Genomic DNA, 19,201 nt, shown 5'->3' with positions numbered 1-19,201 from the left:
CTGTCTGTCAACAATAAAAAAACAAGTTTAAAAAAGAAAACAAGCAGGACAAACAAGAAAACTTAAGTGTTTGGTTAAATTACCTCTCACAGGAATTTAAGGTATTGTTTGGCTTCCGAGGGTCACAAGAAAAAAAAGGTGAAGAATCAGCAATCTACTGTAGATAGACTAACGTTTTCATACCTTATATGACCTGGTGATGGCGCCAGATACACGACTACCGGGAAATAAACAAGAGAAGCTGAGCAAAACAGACAACTGTATTTATTATTGTTTCAAGTTATTTACATCTGTTGGATTACAAAAATGTGGAATGTGGCCAGAATCCCAGTGAACGTTTCTCACGTGTCGACTTTTCCTTTTTTTTTTTCTTCTTATCTTTGCACACAACCGACTCGTGTGACTCCAGCAGCCTCACCTGTGTGTGTTTGGCTTTTAATTACAGTGCAGGTGCCGTCTGTATCTGCTTCAATGTGCTTTTGTGAGTTTTGTGCTCAATTTAGGCAGTGTTTCGCTTTCTGAATCGCTGTAAATCACAAAAAAAAATAACCCTACGGTACAACCGAGGAATGTAAAAACTGAATCACCAGCAATAATGCCACAAAAATGCAAGTGTTTGAAAGTGAGATTAAATTGCTTCCCCAGATGGATTCACAGAACAACACAGAAGGTCTGCTTCCTTTATCTTCAGAAGAAGCAGCGTCTCTGATACTTCACAGACTTTTATAAAAGATTCACCACACCTGAAAACAAGAGGACCTGCTGTGCCGCATCCAAACCTTAGTCGAACATTTTAGAAGAACAAAGGCATGGAAACTTTTTCTTTTTTGTGAAATTCAAAGTGCAATATCTAAAAAAAAAAAAAAAAAAATATCAACATATTTCAACAAGGAACCAAACTGTTACAGCGAGAGACAGGAGGTGTCAGTTCCTTCCATCTATATTAACACTTACAAAAAAACATGTCTGAACAAGAAAACAACTGGAGCATGAACATACATTATATCACTGTAGAGGTGGGCACCCATATGGATTTTACACATCAGTATCAGTTCAACAAATCAGCAAAGACACTAATCTGCTACACGTGGACTACAGTTTGAGCTGCTTCTTCTATGAATAATTTAGATCCTCATGCTGAGGCGTGAATCCGCTTTAATCACCCTGTTGATGTCTTTGCCACAGTATTTTTTAAATTTTCTTAAATTTTTTGCTCCTGGACAACTTTTGTTAAACCCTTGTTCTACCTCTCCTTTTTTTAAAAACTAAATTACTGGATTGTTAGAAGTGTAATCTCCTCTGTGTCTCAAATCCTCTCCTCCAGTGGCATCCAGAGTTAAAATAACCTCTTCCAATATCGATAATATCTCATATCAGTGACCACCGTGACAAATAGCACTCATTCATGCTTAGCGAGGCGGTCAGTGCCTCCCTTTGTCATCCTTGAACACTCACTTGTTCACATTGCTGTGAAAAATGCAACCGTGTCTCCTCCACTTCAGCTGTGCCATTAACCTCACTCGAGGAGATGTGACGGAGCGGGTGAATAGGGGGATGTTGAAAGAAGAGTGGTGGAGTGAGTGATGTGTGGGTGGATGGAGATAATCTCTCAGACACTACAAGGTGTCGTGCTGCCATCTCCGAGATGGTTGCTAGGCAACAGCATCCTTCATAGTCTTTCTCCGGGTGGTAACTAGGTTACCCCAACTTACTATCATCATGTTTGCTGTGTTTTTACGGCAAAAACAGTGTCCCTCGTCCTGTTGGTCGCTAACTTAAACCAGCTGGTTTTGGGCCGGGGGCGCCGGCGTCCCTCCCAGGCTGGCAGGGGTTGAGCGGTTACACCAGTTCATCCAACAGAGTCCCTATGCTGTGGTGCTGCTCAGGGGGGCCGGCTATGGGTTTGTTGCACATGGGGCAGACGCAGCGCACCTCCAGCCACTTTACCAGACACCTGTGAAGAAGAACATAGACAGGAGACCTCAAAAGCGGAGCCAAACTTCTTATCAAACAAACCTAAAGCCAGTACTTGTGACCCATGTACAGTGGTAGTATTGTGTATTGAGGTCTTTAAACGCACCGTGCGTAATTTCTGGCGCTGCGGGCCTCTCAATCCAAACAATACAAAAGATGTAGTTAATCACATCATGAAGCAGCGTGGGATCATGGGAGTCAGTGTCTTCATTGAGTGTGTTGGACGGAATAATGTTCAAGGACGAGGTAATGTGTTAAAGTCTTCACGTGTCATCTGATGTTGCCTCAGATGTTATAGCGACAGGCGACCAAATGAAACACACCTTGAATAAAACTATTGATTTTTCTGGATTTTAACCATTTGGGTTCATGTACGCACACAACTCATTAAAACACAAACAAAGGTCTAGTAATTTTTAGACATTTTAGTACAGAGATGTTACATATTTAACCTTTTAGGGAAAATAGCATAATATGAAAAACTCCATTACTGCCTGCAAGACTTTTTTTTTTTAATAAAAGTTATAGCAGCAAAGAGTTCTTCAAGTATCAAAAGTAAAAGTAGTCAGTAAGAGTGATCAATTAGCAGCATTTTGATGTTTTTAGCTGGTTGGCTTGTAGCTAATTCGCTTCATACTGTATTCAGTTGGCTGATTTAATCTTCAACCATTATACAATTGGAAACCCTGAGGGGCAAGTGAAGATTTATTTTTTCTGGTGATCCTTTTTCTAATCTGATCTGACTTGTTTTCTCTCCCGTGTTCATATCTTGTGGAAAACATTTTTTGCCAGGACAATCTTTTTTAAGTGCCTTAATTTTCTTGTCCATTTGTGAAAACATGTGAAAAAGAAATTTGAAGAGAAATTGTTTTTCCATGTGTGAAACTAAGTGATTTTTTTTTCCACCGGACTTTGTTTCACACATGATTTTTTTTTTTTTTTCACAGATGGAAAAAAAATTAGGGAACTGGCAAAACTTTTGTCCCACCAGTTCTCAACTCATAAACATAGGAGAGAAAATAATTTAGATCGGACTTAGAAAATGGATCACTAGAAAAAAAAAGAATTCTCACTTGCCCCTCTTTTTATTTTTATTTTTTCTACATTTTTATTATTATATTATATATTATATTGCCTTGTACACATACTAAAACATACAGTAACATGTAGAAACAAAGAGTAATAAATAAAGTCATAAAAGAATAAAATAAAATAAAATAATAATATGCCAAGTGGTTCAGTGGAATAAAGGAATCTATAATAAATAGAAGATGTTAATAAATAGTTAAATAGTTTGAACAGAAAAATCAATAAAAAACAATCTACAGAGAATTTAAAAGACGAATCGCAGAGGGAATAAAATATTTCTCTAAGGGGCTTCCGTATTATATACTTCATAAACTGATCATATTTTTTTGTGTGTAAAATGTTCAAAGTAACTAGTAACTGTAACTTAAAACCTAATAAACATCAGGAACATACAAGATCTTACTACGAGCTCGAAGCATGAAAGTGAACGAATGTCAGTGCTGCTGAACAAGACGTCCTGCGGTGCCGCGCTGCAGTCAGGAACCAATATTCCTGTGTAAATCCTGATCACCGAACTTCGGATCTCACATGAGCATTTTCATTTTTAACAAGCCCGGGCAGGCGGGCGCAGAGTGGTAACAAGAGCAGAGAAAGACCCCACTGTGCTCTCCTGTACTCACTTCCTGTGGAAGGCATGTTGGCATGGCAACACTCCCAGCTCGTCTTTCACTTTGAAGTCCTCGAGACACACGGCGCACGTCTGCTGTGTGAGGGACAGACAGGACGCAGTGAGACAGACAGCCATTAGATGAAGTGATCATGCATTATATAAGTGTGTTTGTTCCTACGAGTGGAAATCACATCCTTACCCCATGAAGACTCAACTTTTTTGGATCTCCTTTTAAAACCACCTGCAGGAGTGACAAAAAACAAAATGTGCTTAAGAGAGATTTTATTTTGATTATTTAGGCCTTAAAGAGTGCGAAATATTAAAGTCAGTTTTTACCTCTCTGTATCCAAACCGCTCACTCTGGGCTTGGTGTCGTAGTTTGCTGTGGATGAATAGAAACACATTCATGAGTAACTTTCTTTACGATCTGTGTAACCTTCAGGAGTACTGAAGGAGTACTTCTGCATATGTGAAAAAAGCAGTATAAAGCATTTTGTGGCCCCAGAGGAAGCTGCATGTAATCTAATACATTGCCTGCAGTGATGTCACTCTGCGGCTACGTTGCATTGTGGGTAATGTAGGCGCCAGGTTTCGAAAAGCAGTCCATCAGCCTAGCATTGTACTCCCATAACTCTGTTGGACTCTTAATGGACAGTTTAAAAACAAATGATCCAAATCGATACAGCAGAACCAGAGATGTCGCCTTTTTTTTATTCCACACATTTTCTTCCTATTTATTATGCAGAAAAGTTATTATTATTAGATTATTATTAATGATGCATTAGCATGTAGGCAAAAAAGCATTTTATTGCTGTTGCAAATGCAAAACAATCATATTGCTATTGTTGTGACAGATATTGTGATTTGAGTCAAGATTTTAGTGGGAGGGTAGTTTTTGCATTTTATTTTCAAAACACTTACATCTGGAGATTTATAGGCTGGGACGTCTCTGTAGTACCACAATGATTGATTTATAATGGTATGTTCTTGGCCATATTTCAATAATATTTTGATTTATTAAATTTCAGAGAAATGTAACAGACTAAACTACAATATTTCCCTCTGAACTGTAGTGGAATAAGAATAAAGTCTGACATTAAATGGATACTTGTAATGTAAGTACAGTACATGAGTACATGCACTTAGTTGCTTTCCACTGTTTTGCACATTAGGGTATAAAGATGCCTGCATTTATTCTAAGCTGAGTTCAACAGCAGGTCATTGTATTCACACTGAGATTCAAGTTTATGTGGTAAAAAGATGAGACTGTGATAACAGAAGCCGTGTAACTGCAGGGTAAACTCTGATAATTAACTGTCTTTTCAAACAGCTACGGTGGCCACACACACACATGTTCTCTGCAAACACACACACACACATTGTTCACAAGTAATCATGTAACTACACACACGCACACACACTTGTACACAAACACGGCTAATGAGTATGTTACGTCTTTGAATCCCTGCAACGCCCCCAAAACCAACAATGGAGAGCAGATCTTTATCACTTGGCGAGCTGTGTCTGTTCAGCCGGTTATTTTTGGCCTACTGTTTTTACACGACTAAACATAGACGCAAACGTCTATCACTGTCTGTGATTTGAGCCTGAAACTAAATGCAGTGAGCGCAGCTGAGATGAAAGATGAAATGTTTATTTGTGATCTGATGCTTCGAAAAATAAAAAATAAATAACTGAGAAATATCTCCGTGAGTCACTGCTTAAAGTAAGGAAACGACAGTTATTCATTGTTTTTGTCATTCGGTTTATTGTTTACGCTGATTGCCACTAACAATCCTCCGTGCAGAACAATGTGAGGATACACGTTTTACATGTGTTGAGGTTTCCCATGACTGGAGAATGATGTGAAGTGGGTGAGAGGGGGCCATGATGGGGATTTTCAGTGTTTCAGCTCAGCTATTGTGCCCAGTGTGCAGGAATAGAAAATCCTCACACAGCTACTGTGGACCAGTTCTTATTGTATGAAGTAACAATGAACTCAGCAGGTGTAGACAATATAATGAGAGGTGCACAAAAACTTCCACAAACTCAGTGAAATCAATGGTTTCCTTCTCATAAAGAACTGTTGACACTTTATTCAATGTGTTGAATGTGTGTGTAATATATGTTAACATTTCTACATCTTAGATATCAAAAGAGATCAAAGACGTCATTCCAAATCAGGCACTGACATTGTGTGTTTGAGTGCCGGCAGAGTAAAGACCATACTTAATACTAGCATGCTGATAATTAGACAATACATTGATTGGTTTAAATTAATTGGCAACTAAATACATGCTGCTGATGAAATAATTGGTGTGAATATAATGCAGTTTAGCTCCCAGCTATTACTCCTTCAGCAGCTTCTCCTTACAAATATAAGCCAGCTATGCAGTTCAGCTCCCAGCCATTATATCAAGCAATGCGGTTTAGTTGCCAGCTTATAATATATTTGACTTAGCTACTACGATCTCTAACTATTCATACTCCTACATCTGCTTCCTTATGCTATTTAAAGACAGCAATTCAGTTTAGCATCAGCTTTTAAACATACCTTAAAATATTCCACATCTGTCATACATTATTATTTTTATTCAACTTTTGAACTCAGCAATGCAGTTCAGCGTCGGCTTTCCAACATCCAGCATTCACACTGCAATTTCTTCTGAAACTGCTTTCCCTAGTTGTTTGAATCATTTTATAAGCAAAAACTATCAATAAATTACTAAGTTCCAGCTTTTTAAATGTGAGCATTTGCTGCTTTTCCTTGTTTTATATGTGTGTAGGATTTGGCATGTTAAAATACTGAACTTAAATATATGTCACCTTGGCCTGAATTAAGAGAAATACCAGCAGTTGCAATTGTTTTTTGCAGTCAACGATCCCTGTATACATTAAGAAAACTTTCCAATAAATGTCTCAAGATGCATATTTATGGTTCTACATGGTCCAGGAATTGTCTTATTTAAAGTTCAAACCGCACTTAACCACCTTGCTCCAAATAGTTTCATTTTTCAACTTAGTAGTTGTCCTTTTTTTTTCTCTTTTCGTTATGTTTTGTGAATTCACTGTGTCGAAAAAAGTATTTGGGAAAACAGTAAATACTTTTCTTTACAACAAAGCTCAATTTCACTCAAATTTTAGAGTACTGCTTGTAGGATGATGTTTTTGATTTGTTACTCTGTAAACAAAAGTGAATTTAAATGTGACAAGACATATGGAGAGACAGATGTTCTCATAACATCAAATGCAAACGTGCAAACAACTAGATACTTGAATCAACCTTTATTTCTGCAAGAAAACAAGTGACTGATGATTTGGATTAAATAAGATAAAACTGTTATTATTCCAGTGGTACACTACAAACTTGGTGTCGTGACAATGATCTCTACAGTCACATGTATTGCTTTTTTTTTGAGCACCATGGCTTTATGCAGCACTGGCCACAGTGGGGCGCATGCTCTACCAACTGAGCTACTGGCGTGTCCCACAGGTGTTGGTTTTGGATAACTTTTGTCTCAAGTTGAGCTCATTCGGGGTAAAGGAGACAACTTTCATAATGTCCTAATGTCTGTGACTTTAGTTGGGGAGAACGTTCCTGGTGGCTTAATATTTATGCTCTCAGTCACTGTAGTGTCAGACTAAACACACCTCTGCACATTGTGGTTCTCATAATATCTCTCTCAGTACTGCCGCCGCTGTGCTATTCCTTAACGGAGAAATAGACCCGCTGCTGTTCGAGCAGATTGGAGCATAATTAAAGATATGATATTTTTGGTGAGAGCTTTGGCACCCTTGCAGTTTTGCACTCTTGTGCACTGCCGTCACTGCTGTGTACACCCCCAGTTTGTTCCACAGTTTGAATATGAAGGGCTAAATGAGATTGCGTGTGCTCAGCAAATCCTCCCCACATCTCAAGGCTTTTTAGAAAAACTTCATATAATTGCTTTGTATGACTAAAAGGAGAAAATCTCACATCGATGAATTGAGACAGAGGGAAATGTTTTAAGTCATTAGATTAAGTTGAAATCGAACATCACAAACTCCCTGACACACAGGATTTACACAGAGCCTGTCTGAGAGGGATAATAGGAAACCTGCCCCTGACGGCGAATAGCATTCATCGCTCAGTATTCATCTGATGAATCATCCCGTCTATAAATGAATTCACAATCACACTCCTACCCAAGACTACCTTCAGCATGTTAATGGGGCCAAAAGGAAGTGACTCATTGGTTATGATTCAGAGGCTTTAAGAGAAACAGGAAGGATCCCAGCTTTTCTGGAGAGTTGATGATCAATTTATTGGCGAGCCCAGGCCAAACAAAACATTCATAATGACAGAAAAGTGTCTGACCTCACTACAACATGATAAATCTGAACTAAATAGTGATATGTGTTCTGGTTGTGTGATTGGTGCTTATTTTGTTGGATGCCAGACTGGACTGGCTGAAAGAAACTGAGAGTGTCAGGCCAGTTTTAAAAATGCTAAATGAAATGTGTAACTCAAACAGAAAACAACACAGGGCAGCTACAGTCCCTCAGAAACGTAGATGGACAGCCCGCCCAACTGCTTTTAACCTGATGTCTGTATCACATACACACACACGTCAACACAACGTTCAGTCAGTGCATGGAGTGTGTGTGGACGACCAATGTGGCGAGAAAATGGACAGCACAGGAGAAAGAAAAAATTACAAATACCTTCTCGAGCAAGGTAGAAAAAATGATCCTAGCAGGGTCGCCTTCGGTAAATCATATCACAGCTACCTCTCCTGTGTGGATTCTGTGTTTTAATAAACGCAGTCATGCTATGTCGGAAAGCAGGGAAGCGAATGCACTGAAATAATCTGGAAAATATGACCTCTGGAGCCCGACTGATGCTTGATTTTGGGGGGTGGATGCTGATACTGATATTATTCCGATGTCAATATATTGGCTGGTATAGACACTATTTTTGTGTGGTTATTAAACAATTGTGACATAGATGTGTAATGGAATTAATTAATCAACTAATAATTATATAGCACCCAAGCATCTTTTTCTGCATTATAATCTTTAAAAAAAAGAGTAGCAGAGAAACAACATATATGCTGATACGGATCTATCTGTGAGAGGCCAAAGTCAGCTGATAACTTAAGCCAACAGATTTATCGGTCGGCCTCTAATGACCTATATCCACTTTTTTGTCAGGTGGAAGTAGTTATTCAGAGCTCCCATAGCTTCATGGTCATCAACACAATTCCAGTCAGAGCTGTGAGGAAATGCCAGATGGAAAACAAACTCTCTAAAAGTTCACAATAACAATATATGTAAATATGTATTTCCTTAATTGCTCTTGAAACTTGAAACTTAGCAAGATTCTGGCCTGAAATATGATCCCAGTCCAGCCGTTTGTGACCGACCGACTTAATATTTAACAGAGTTCAGATAGGAATTCCCCGTTTTTCAAAATAACTACATCTCCAAACTAAACTAAAAGAGAAAAAAGAAATTAATACGGGGCAGGATTCATCCTGTCACTTTCTCAAAATGATTTTTATCATTTAAAAATGAATCTAATGACAGCGTCCACTTAATAGCTCTTGATCGTAACACACGTTGGATTAAAAAAAGAGGTTCAAAGTTCATTCCTGCGCCTTCCTGAACAGCTGTTAAAAAATAATTGTACCACGAAGTAAGAACAGCATGATCTTCATCACCAGGTGGAGTTTTTTTAAGTCAACATGAATGAGACATCCTTAAAACTGCTCAGAAAAAAACGGAAATCTGACATCAGATAAACCTGTTAATGAAGATTATGTGATATGATCAAAAGCTCCAGAACAGCTACCGAATGGACCTGCAGGTCAGACTGTAATCACCAAATCCCTCATTTATCTGTCAAAAACTAGTCAATTTAATTCAAAAACTGTTTGGGGGCAGCAAAAACAAGCCATGAAACAACGCTGACCTTTTGACCTGTAAGATGTAATGCAAGCGTGGTAGAAAACAGATGCTCATTTACACACAGCAGTTACAGAGCAGCATTAACATTCATTAGGAGTTATAAATATTGTTGTTTGGGGGTATTAACGCTCTGATAGCTCGCAACCAACTCCTGAGGGAAATAGCTGGCTCTTTAGCTGCTAAACAGTCCACATGTTCACCAGCTAGTCGGTAACTGTGTCTGCTGGCTGTTTCGCGATCATCAGTGTGTTTTTTGGAGGCCTGCAGTGTTTGAAGAAGAAGGAAAGCAGTGAAGGTGAAGTGAAATAGTAAAGCTGAGAGTCGGACGGTTAAACAATGAGATGAATCTCACTATAAAGTCTGTGAAGTCGAGCTGCAGGTTCAGACCAGTCACAAGTTCACCTGGTTTTCACATTTGATACATTGTTCTTATTAATTATAGCTAATTTAAAATATTGTAATCACTCTATAAAATATCCAACAAATATGGTGGTGTTGTGGTTATAGGCTGTTTTGAGGTCAAGAATGAACTTTAAACATGTTTTAAAGGCATCAAGATATTGATTAGGTTGTTAGGATTGTGTCTACTTCACTCGGTGCTGTTGACAGAATTCATTTATATAATATGAAAGAAAGAAAATGAGCCACACAAGAGGCAATTGCACAAAGTCCATCAAAAAGCACTGTACCCACTGTTTACCAGCTATCACTGTTAGTGACCTGTTCCAGTTGGTTCTGTATGTCTAACTTCCTCCCCCTTTTTTTTTTTTTTTTTATGCTTGACATTTCGACAACGCGGGCGATTTGGACAGCGCTAAAATTAGCACACCACATTACAAGACATCAGGAATTTTGCCAAATACAGATGTTCAGGCTCAAGATAAAAAACAAACCCTGCAGCAGGTGTTGACGTTTCCTCATGAGGTGCTGTACACCGCAGACGTTCATGTGTGTCGTTTTTGTGTACTCCCACTGCGTGCTATTCAGGCCGTGTTTATTCTGAGCAGAGGCTCTCTGCAGCTTTCCTCTCTGCTGTCCTCACACATTGTGACGGGAAGCTTCCTGTTGCCTCATATCCCGTCCTTCAGACACAAACGTCCCCTCAGCTCATCAGGGAGTTCACAATCAACAGCGGGAGAGGTCACCCTGTTCCTCTTTCTTTTTTTTGTCCCTCCCTCACTGTGTTTCACGCCTTTACACACACACACAAACACACACAGAGACACACACAATCTATCTACTGTGACTATTTCAGGATGGCAATGTTGGTCAGTCCACCACATTGGTCCAAACGGAAATATCTCAACAACTATTATACCCCTTTTCCACTGGTCAAAAATCCCACTTACACCCGCTAAGATCGAGCTTTTGTGAGCAATGGGAATGTGTAAACTCGATCAAATGACTCTGCAGTAGGCCCGGGTTTTTATTACCTCAGCTCGGCTTTGATCTAAATGTAAGACCCCGGTGAACCGCTAAAGTCCACCGCGCGAAGTGATGACATGTTATCAACATCCGGTGGTGGCACGTAAATAAAGAAGGAATTTGCGATGCAGTCTATGGGAATGGGATCAATAGATCAATAGTTGATTTTTAGCGGGTTGACCCGCGTTTAAAAGTCCTGTGTAGACCCGCTCTTTTTGATGGCGGTAAAGCGGTATTAGATGAATCGCCGTGAAATGTCATTACAGACATTCAAAGTCCCAAGAGGGTGAATCCCAGCCACTTTGGTGATCTTTTGCCATCATCAAGTCAAAATTTCTCTTCATCCAATACTTCAGTTTATGACTAAATGAATGTGTCACCCCGACACATTTCCTGTTTTTAATCACACATCCCTGCTTCTCTTGCCCCTCACCTGATGAAGTAACAGCAGAAGATGAGGCTCAGGATGAAGACGAAGATGCCTGTCCCAAAGATCACCATGTAGATGTTGAGGGGCAGGTCCTGGAAGGTGATGGGCGGCATGGTGCACGACTTGTTGGAGTAAACCAGTCCCAGACCACAGAAGCACCCTAAACAAAGACAGAGAGGGAAGATTTACAGAAAGAGATTAGCCAACAATATGTTTCCAAACATGAAGACCTGCAGCTCCATCTGCCGCTAATGGAAGCAACAAATTAAAGCTTCACACACACGTACGCACAGACACAAAGAAAGAGGTAGAGGAAGACGAACACTGCACTTTCCTGTCATGGTAAAAGAGTCCTTTTCAACAATGTCCTTAATAATCATGTGAAACACTATTAATGCGGTATCCAAGCAACACAGTTGTATCTGTCAACACGGCAGATCTACACCTCTTTGTTCTCCGATAACAGTCATAGATCACTCTAACCCCTCTTTTTAAGACACTGACGACTAGATCATGATATCTGTATTCTTCTGTAGAGGGAGGTGATTCATCCATATGCTCTACAAATGACATGTACGTTACAGATGAAAACTTAGCAGCGTGTTCCAATGCAAACACTTGGTTTTCCCATTAAAAGTGCCCATCTATGTTTCATCCTTCTTGCTCTGATGCTACACTCCTGCGCGTGTTTGTTTTACCATGAAATAGATTATCACTGTAGCACTGCTGTCTGCGGTCAAGGTCAGAGGAGGAGGGATGGGGGAGGGTAAGGATTGAGGGGGAAACGTGGCGTGACATCGGACAGGTTGCAGTACATTTGCAGTTTACAGTATTCAAAGGTCAGTTTACAGTATTTGACGGGTTGTGTTTATTGTGCTACTCATCAGGTTTAAATAAATTGAGAAGAACCACAAATCTCAAGGGAGAAACTAACCGAGAGAGAAACAGCTGTAGATTATACAGACTGAAACAAAGAGAGACAGCGAGCACACTTGTGTTTTGTCCGTCTGTATGAGTAATGAGAAGTCAGTATCTGTATGTGAGAGGGGACATTGTGAGATCAGGGTCACACTAACCCAGTGAGTGATAGTGAACCGGAGGTAACGCAAGACTCATCGCAGTCTGCTGATTACGAACCTCTTCACATTAGGAGACAGGAACAGGAGGCTGTGTACCACAGAGGGCCGCGGCAGTGTGCAGGTTTCCATTTTGATCAAACACTACAGCAGCTGATGTCACTGATTAGCACGACTTCACCCAGAGACAAGGTGGTAATCAGCGAAATCAGCTTGTGTATTGTTGAATCATAATAGAGAGCCCCTGACTCTTGGCCTTCAAAGCCACACGACAACAACTTATCTTTTAATAGACACAAAATGTACTACTTGAAATTATTCAAGAGCTTTGCCAGGAACAAATTCTTCAGCCACTCCTTATTGTGTAGCACTTCCTGTGTCTCATGCAGCTCATGTGGACTGCCTGTAGGTGTGTATGTGTCTGTCTACGGTTACTAGCCCTAAGATCAACTGGTAACCTGTCCAAGGAGCAGTTCGCCTCTTGCCTAGTGCATGCTGGGATCGACTCCCGCCCTGTATGACTGTATGACTCTGAGTGGGCTAAGAATTCTATAAAGTAGACGGATGGAGAAACAACTGGAAATAAAGAGAAACTAACTAGATGGATGGATGGATGGATGAACGGATGGATGGACGGCAGACGGACGGATGGATGGATGGATGGATGATGGATGGATGGTTGGATGGATGGACGGCAGACGGACAGACAGATGGACGGACGGACGGACGGATGGATGGAAAGACAGACAGGTGGATAGATGGATAGATGGATGGATGGATGGACGGATGGATGGACGGTTGGATGGACAGACAGACAGACGGACAGTAAGACGGAGGGATGGATGAACAAATGGAATGATGAATGAACAAATGGAATGATGGATGGACAAATGGATGGATGTGGATGGACGGACGGATATATGGATGGACGGACAGAGGGGCAGGCAGTCAGACGGACGGATGAATGAGCAAATGGTTTGATGGATGGATGGATGGATGGATGGATGGATGGATGGATGGATGGACAGACGGACTGAACAATGGGTACATGTACAGGTGGACAAACATATGTATAGCTGGACAGACGGATGGGTGGATGTATGGATCAGTGAGCAGACAGATGAACAGATGGATGGATGGATGGATGGAGGGATGAAGCCCTTTAGCAGTTTCATATCCCTGTGATTGGAATTGTTTTCTTGGGGCACAGTTTTTTTAATCGATCCTGGTATTTCTAGTCACTCCTGCAGCCGAAGTGACACGTTGACATTTCTATTTGACATTTCTCCCGCCTCACAGTGGAAATTGCAGTATGAGAGGATCAATACTTCCCACCTCTTAGTTCCACTCTCTCTGAATGAGCAGTGATGCTTCATTTATCGAGGCTCGTCGATGGCTACACATTCGAGATCCACCACTAAATGACTTCTCTCAGCGAGAGTCCTTGACACCTCGGCCTGATCCTGATCGTCAACATGAGTATGGATATTAAACACACACCAATAGCCAATATTTTACATAAACTGGGGTCAGGAGTCAAAATGATTACTGCCTTTTTGTGACTAGCCACCAACCGAAATCTGTAAGAATTTCAGAGTATTTAAAGATTAAACACTAAATTTCAAATCGTTTAATTGTATTTTCTGCAAAACGTTTAAACGAAACGTTTCTCTATGTTGCAACTTTGCACTCCTTTAGGTTCAATTCTCTATTCTCATTCTCACAATGCTGTGCTTACGGTCTGGTTAGGTTTAGGCACAAAAACTACTAGCTTATGGTTAGGGAAAAAAATCACGTCTTGGCTTAAAATAACTGTTTTAGTTGCCAAAAACATGCCTGGAAATGTCCCACAGTCAGGACATTTCACTGTAGAAAAATAAACTTGTCACTACTCTTTGGTGGACAAACTATAGAATAGTGACGCTCTCTGGCATTTCTGTACGTCAGTTTCTTGTCATCTATCGACTGACATATGTGCAGAAACGAAACATTGGTCAGGGCCTATTAGAAAAATCATTATTAAACTACCCAATTGTATGTAAAGTGGTTAAAACTAGCTTCAGATTTAATGACTACACCAGTAAAATGTTTTTTACACATTGATGCAAAAGTCATAAAAATCTAATAATGTCATACAATAACATATCAGTCACAGGGGCATTTTTTATTCAGGATGAATACTTTACAGTTTGATGATAATCCTTCTGTACTTTTACTTTTGAATGAGGGACTTTTTCCCTTCCCCATACAGGACACCTCGGACGCTGTTGAGGTTTTGTCAGAAAATCCCTACTCTTGTTTGTCATTGGAATCCACCTTGAAAACCCAACATGTGCAGCATATTTATGATTGTCTCCACTGCAGCTGGACACACGTGAAGATGTGAACACGCAAACCAACAGACCTAATTTTCTCCATCATCTTCACATTTGCGGAACGATCTGCTTCGCACAGATCGTCAGCAGACAAAGAGACACACACAGCGAGGAGGTTGGGGGGGGGGGGGGGGGGGGGGGGGGGGGGGAGTCATATCTCTGTTCCTGTATTCATGTCACTGCACAGCTGATGGCACAAATCACCTGTGAAGCTGCTGCAGACACACAAATCTGGGTCATTTATATTCAAGTCTTTGTGTGTTTGTCATGTCATGACTGTCTGTATGGATGGGCGCCCACGTGTACCTTTGTATGCTTGGAGAGCAGACAGCTATATGTGCTCTTTCACTTTGGGTGGAGCCCCACATAACCACTGACCTATATATTGGCACACTCAGGAGGCGCCCATTGCCATGGCGCCCAGGGTAGCAGATGCAGAAAAAAAGGATGGAGGCTAGCCTTAGCGAAAGTTCTCATTTCGACGACAGAGGAGATTGTGAGTCAGTCGTATTGAGCTGCCAGACAGATTCTCGTGTTTTTGTTCAAAAAGGCAGGAAAGTCCCTCCGTGATTTGATAGAGCTGTAAAATACCTCGACTATGGCAGCTTCCCTGACAGCTCCTACGAGATGCCTGGTGGGGTTTTGTCCTATATACGCCGTGTTCACACAAAGCTGCTTCTGCTGCTGCTGCTGCTTGCACTAAAGACAGAACTTGCCATCAAATATTCAACAGTTCACATGGGGGGAAACACTCAAGCCTGCCTGCATGACTGCTGCTGGTTTTCAAGCAGAAAGTAGGTTGGGCCCAAAAGTCCCCATCACATGCACGAAGGCTCTACATGTGTCACGCATAAATACAGGGACAAATAGGCATGATCACAGATATCCTGACACACAGGAGCAGACGCTGAGCTGTGGCTGCCTGATACTGCTTCATTTTCCAGCAGAATGTCACTCTTTGATACCGTGTGTGTGTGTGTGTGTGTGTTGTACTATTTCCCCTATGAATAGCAGGGGAGTTGAGCAGCACAAAGGGAGTAATTGTTCTTGTCTGAACACCACCAACAGTCGGCCGAGGAGGCTGCTGTGGCTGCCGCTGCACTTAAACAGGCGAAAGTCAGGGGAAAGAAGACCACTAATCCATCATCTTCACCAGGTCTCGCCCCGTGACAGTGAAGCACACTGACTTAACATGAAGGGATTCATTTTGTCTCCAAACAGCAGTTTCAAAACAAGACGTAGACGTTTTTAAGATAATTGGCCGAGGCCGAGAAGAGCGTAAGTAAGCGAGAGGCTTCAGATAGAGTCAGTCAGTGTAAACAGGATTACTCAGAGAGGCAACACGTTATACAGAGAGAGCACAACGACGGGCCTTGTGTGGCGCTCGGTTAGAGTTAGTTTAGATGGAAATAAAGGATTCTATTGATTAAGCAGTCCCTTATTCTACCAGTCAATACACAAATTGATTAAATGTTTGGATAATCACTGTTTGAACATGTTCACATCAGACCTTTAAGGGAAATTAGTTTGGATACACACACATCATTACGTGCACGGCTGCTTCTAAAGCATTACTTCATTATTGATGAATCCTCTTGTCAGAAAAAAAGCCTGTTGTAATTTCCCTCAGACGAAGGTGATGTACTGAAATAGCTTGTTTTATTTGACCGATAGTCCAAAATCAAAAAGATATTCAGTTAACCATCGCGTACGATAAAGAAAGGATCCAAAACATTGTAATTTAAATTTAGTATTTAAATAGCTTATTGATAAATGATCTGTTCTTGATGTTGTAGCTCTAATAATGTAATTATAAGCAGATATAAGGACATTTTTAGGTGTATTACTGTAAAGGATTTGCCAATAATTTTAACTTCACCTACAGAGACATGTATTTTTTTCTCACAATAAGTTGATCGTTGTGAATTTTCATTATCAGGATCATCGTGAATTTACATAATTGAGAATATATGATCACGCAAATGACTTGAAAAAGCTGTCTCGCTCGCTGACGTACAGTCCCATTCTGGTATTTGTTTTAGTTTTTATTGTAAAGTTTTGAGAATATTTTGATGATTATCAGGATAATATCGTGAATCACATTTAATTTCAATTCATCCCGTGCTTAATTATAACAACTGTCTTTTACTATATTGTCATTCAACATTGGAACATCCTGCATCAGTTATGGCTGCCCACAGGAGGAGCTTTAGTTGTTAACACGTACATTAATTAACATATATATAGCTTACAGTACTTTATACACCTACATTATAGTGTGTTACACAGGAGTTCCCAAATATTTAAGGTCAAAACCCCCCAAACAGATGCACATTAGACCCCTGACCCCAAATTTGAGAGGTTTCCCTCTGACTGTTTGTTCTGTTTTTATGCTTTAAGATGAGAAAAGTCTCGTCGATGGCTACACATTCGAGATCCACCACTAAATGACTTCTCTCAGCGAGAGTCCTTGACACCTCGGCCTGATCCTGATCGTCAACATGAGTATGGATATTAAACACACACCAATAGCATATTACGTTTATATTTTACATAAACTGGGGTCAGGAGTCAAAATGATTACTGCCTTTTTGTGACTAGCCACCAACCGAAATCTGTAAGAATTTCAGAGTATTTAAAGATTAAACACTATGACAATAGAGAAACAATGAGAACAATGAGAAAAGTCTTTATAATCAACCAATGATCAAACTAAGATCAATATGAAGTATAATCAATCAAAAAAAGCCAACCATATGCCTTCCAAGGACCCCAGTTTGAACACCACAGTGTCATAAAGCATTGATGAAACGTTTATATGCTGCTTATAAAAAAGTGTTGACACTTTCAAGTCACTGTGAAGCACAATGTGAGTCTCTTAAGGAAGTCTTTTGTTTTTTTTAGTAGGTGAAGGTGCGACGGATTGTCTTCTCTCACAGAGGAAATGTCTAAATATAGAAAACACTAGAGACTACAGTCTTGTCCTACAACACCGCTGCCGTGGAGCTACTAGAGATACCAGGCTGTACATTACACACATTGTGTGACAGACAGAGAGGCCTAACAGATATAAAATGACTGCTCACCGTTACACCACTGAAACGGGTGCATCAATGCACCAGAGGGAGTCCTTGCCGGCGGGATCCGATTCGTGTTTACCAACAAGCCGCAGCCGCCCGAGCAGATGGATGGCCGCAATAAAGTGCAGGAGCAGAGCCAGAGACTGTCTGCCAGCAGTGTGGTGAAATAAAAGGTGAAGCACACAATAGCACCTGTGGTAGAATAATAATAATAATTAAAAAAAAACAGACGAATACAAAGAAGCGTTTGTCGGAAGTTGAAGCGGGGTTATGTCACATTATTTGCGCGCTGGTTGGAGAAAAAAAAATCGAGAAATGTAGATGTGGATTTCCTCTCCTCGTCTCCTCGCTGTGGCTCTGTTATTATTAATAGACGGGCATAACAGTGACCCAGCAGCAGCATCTGTTAGAGAGAAGAGGAGGGCGAACTGGAGCACTGGCTCGATGCTCCTGCTCCCGCCCCCCCCACCACGCAGACGTGACTGACGTGCGGCGGGGCCAATCGTCAGGTCGCCCGGGTCGGCGTGTGTTGGTGACGGGCCTGGCTGTGTCCTCCACCATCACCTCCCTCTGTCTTATTCATGCGTGCTTTACGGGTTAATTCATCACAGGACGACAGCAATGCCAAGATATTAAAAACTATTGAGGTCATGAGTCCAAGTCGTCTCACAGGGCTGGAGGTAAACCCCGGGGCAAAGATTAGTTGTGGCCCCTTTTGCCCCCCCCCCCCCCCAAACATTTTCTATGCATGGGGTAAATATCAAATACATATATCATATGTGATTGATTTGTAATATTTTCTTCATAAATAGCTAATTTTCTTTGTCTTATGTGATAATAAACTGAATGTATTTGGACTGTTTGGACATAAAATGGCACCATTCAGTTTTTGTGGCATAATCCAAGTCTCCAGAAGCCCTGACATCCCAAATGGATTTGAAAAGATGTTATTTACACCCTTGACACGTGGTCGAGCTTGTGCCCCCACTTTAGACGGGGTGTACGCGCTTACGATTTTAGCTTAGCAGCCGCAGTTATTTCAGATTTCGGCATTTAGGATGTAAGTGAATTTCTAGATAGCTTCCAGAGACTTGGATTACGCCGTTTCTTTGTTGTTGTTGTTGTTTGCATTTAAACTGAGGATGCTTTGAAAAAAGATTTTTTTTAAAACATGAGATGCAGTTTAAAGACCC

The 19,201-nt window shown here is 40.8% G+C and overlaps 1 protein-coding gene across 2 annotated transcripts; it reads right to left on the bottom strand.

Annotated features, from left to right (window-relative positions):
• Positions 1-242: 242 nt before the first annotated feature.
• Positions 243-18,424, bottom strand: rnf122 (ring finger protein 122). 2 transcript variants are annotated; one of them, XM_073467260.1, is made up of 6 exons: positions 18,015-18,424; positions 11,481-11,637; positions 4,010-4,055; positions 3,873-3,914; positions 3,684-3,766; positions 243-1,954 (listed from the first exon to the last, which is right to left on the bottom strand). In XM_073467260.1, exons 1-6 carry the CDS (start codon positions 18,037-18,039, stop codon positions 1,840-1,842), a joined length of 468 nt encoding a protein of 155 aa, XP_073323361.1. In that variant the 5' UTR covers positions 18,040-18,424; the 3' UTR covers positions 243-1,839. The 2 variants fall into 2 exon arrangements, with proteins under 2 accessions (XP_073323361.1, XP_073323362.1); XM_073467261.1 differs by having other exon boundaries at positions 3,684-3,763; positions 18,015-18,350.
• Positions 18,425-19,201: the final 777 nt, after the last annotated feature.

The sequence above is a fragment of the Pagrus major genome, chromosome 5, assembly GCF_040436345.1.
Source record: "Pagrus major chromosome 5, Pma_NU_1.0".
In the NCBI taxonomy this organism is placed as follows: Eukaryota; Metazoa; Chordata; class Actinopteri; order Spariformes; family Sparidae; genus Pagrus; species Pagrus major.
The sequence above is the reverse complement of the archived record's forward strand: the minus strand, read 5'-3'. Positions and strand labels throughout refer to the sequence as shown.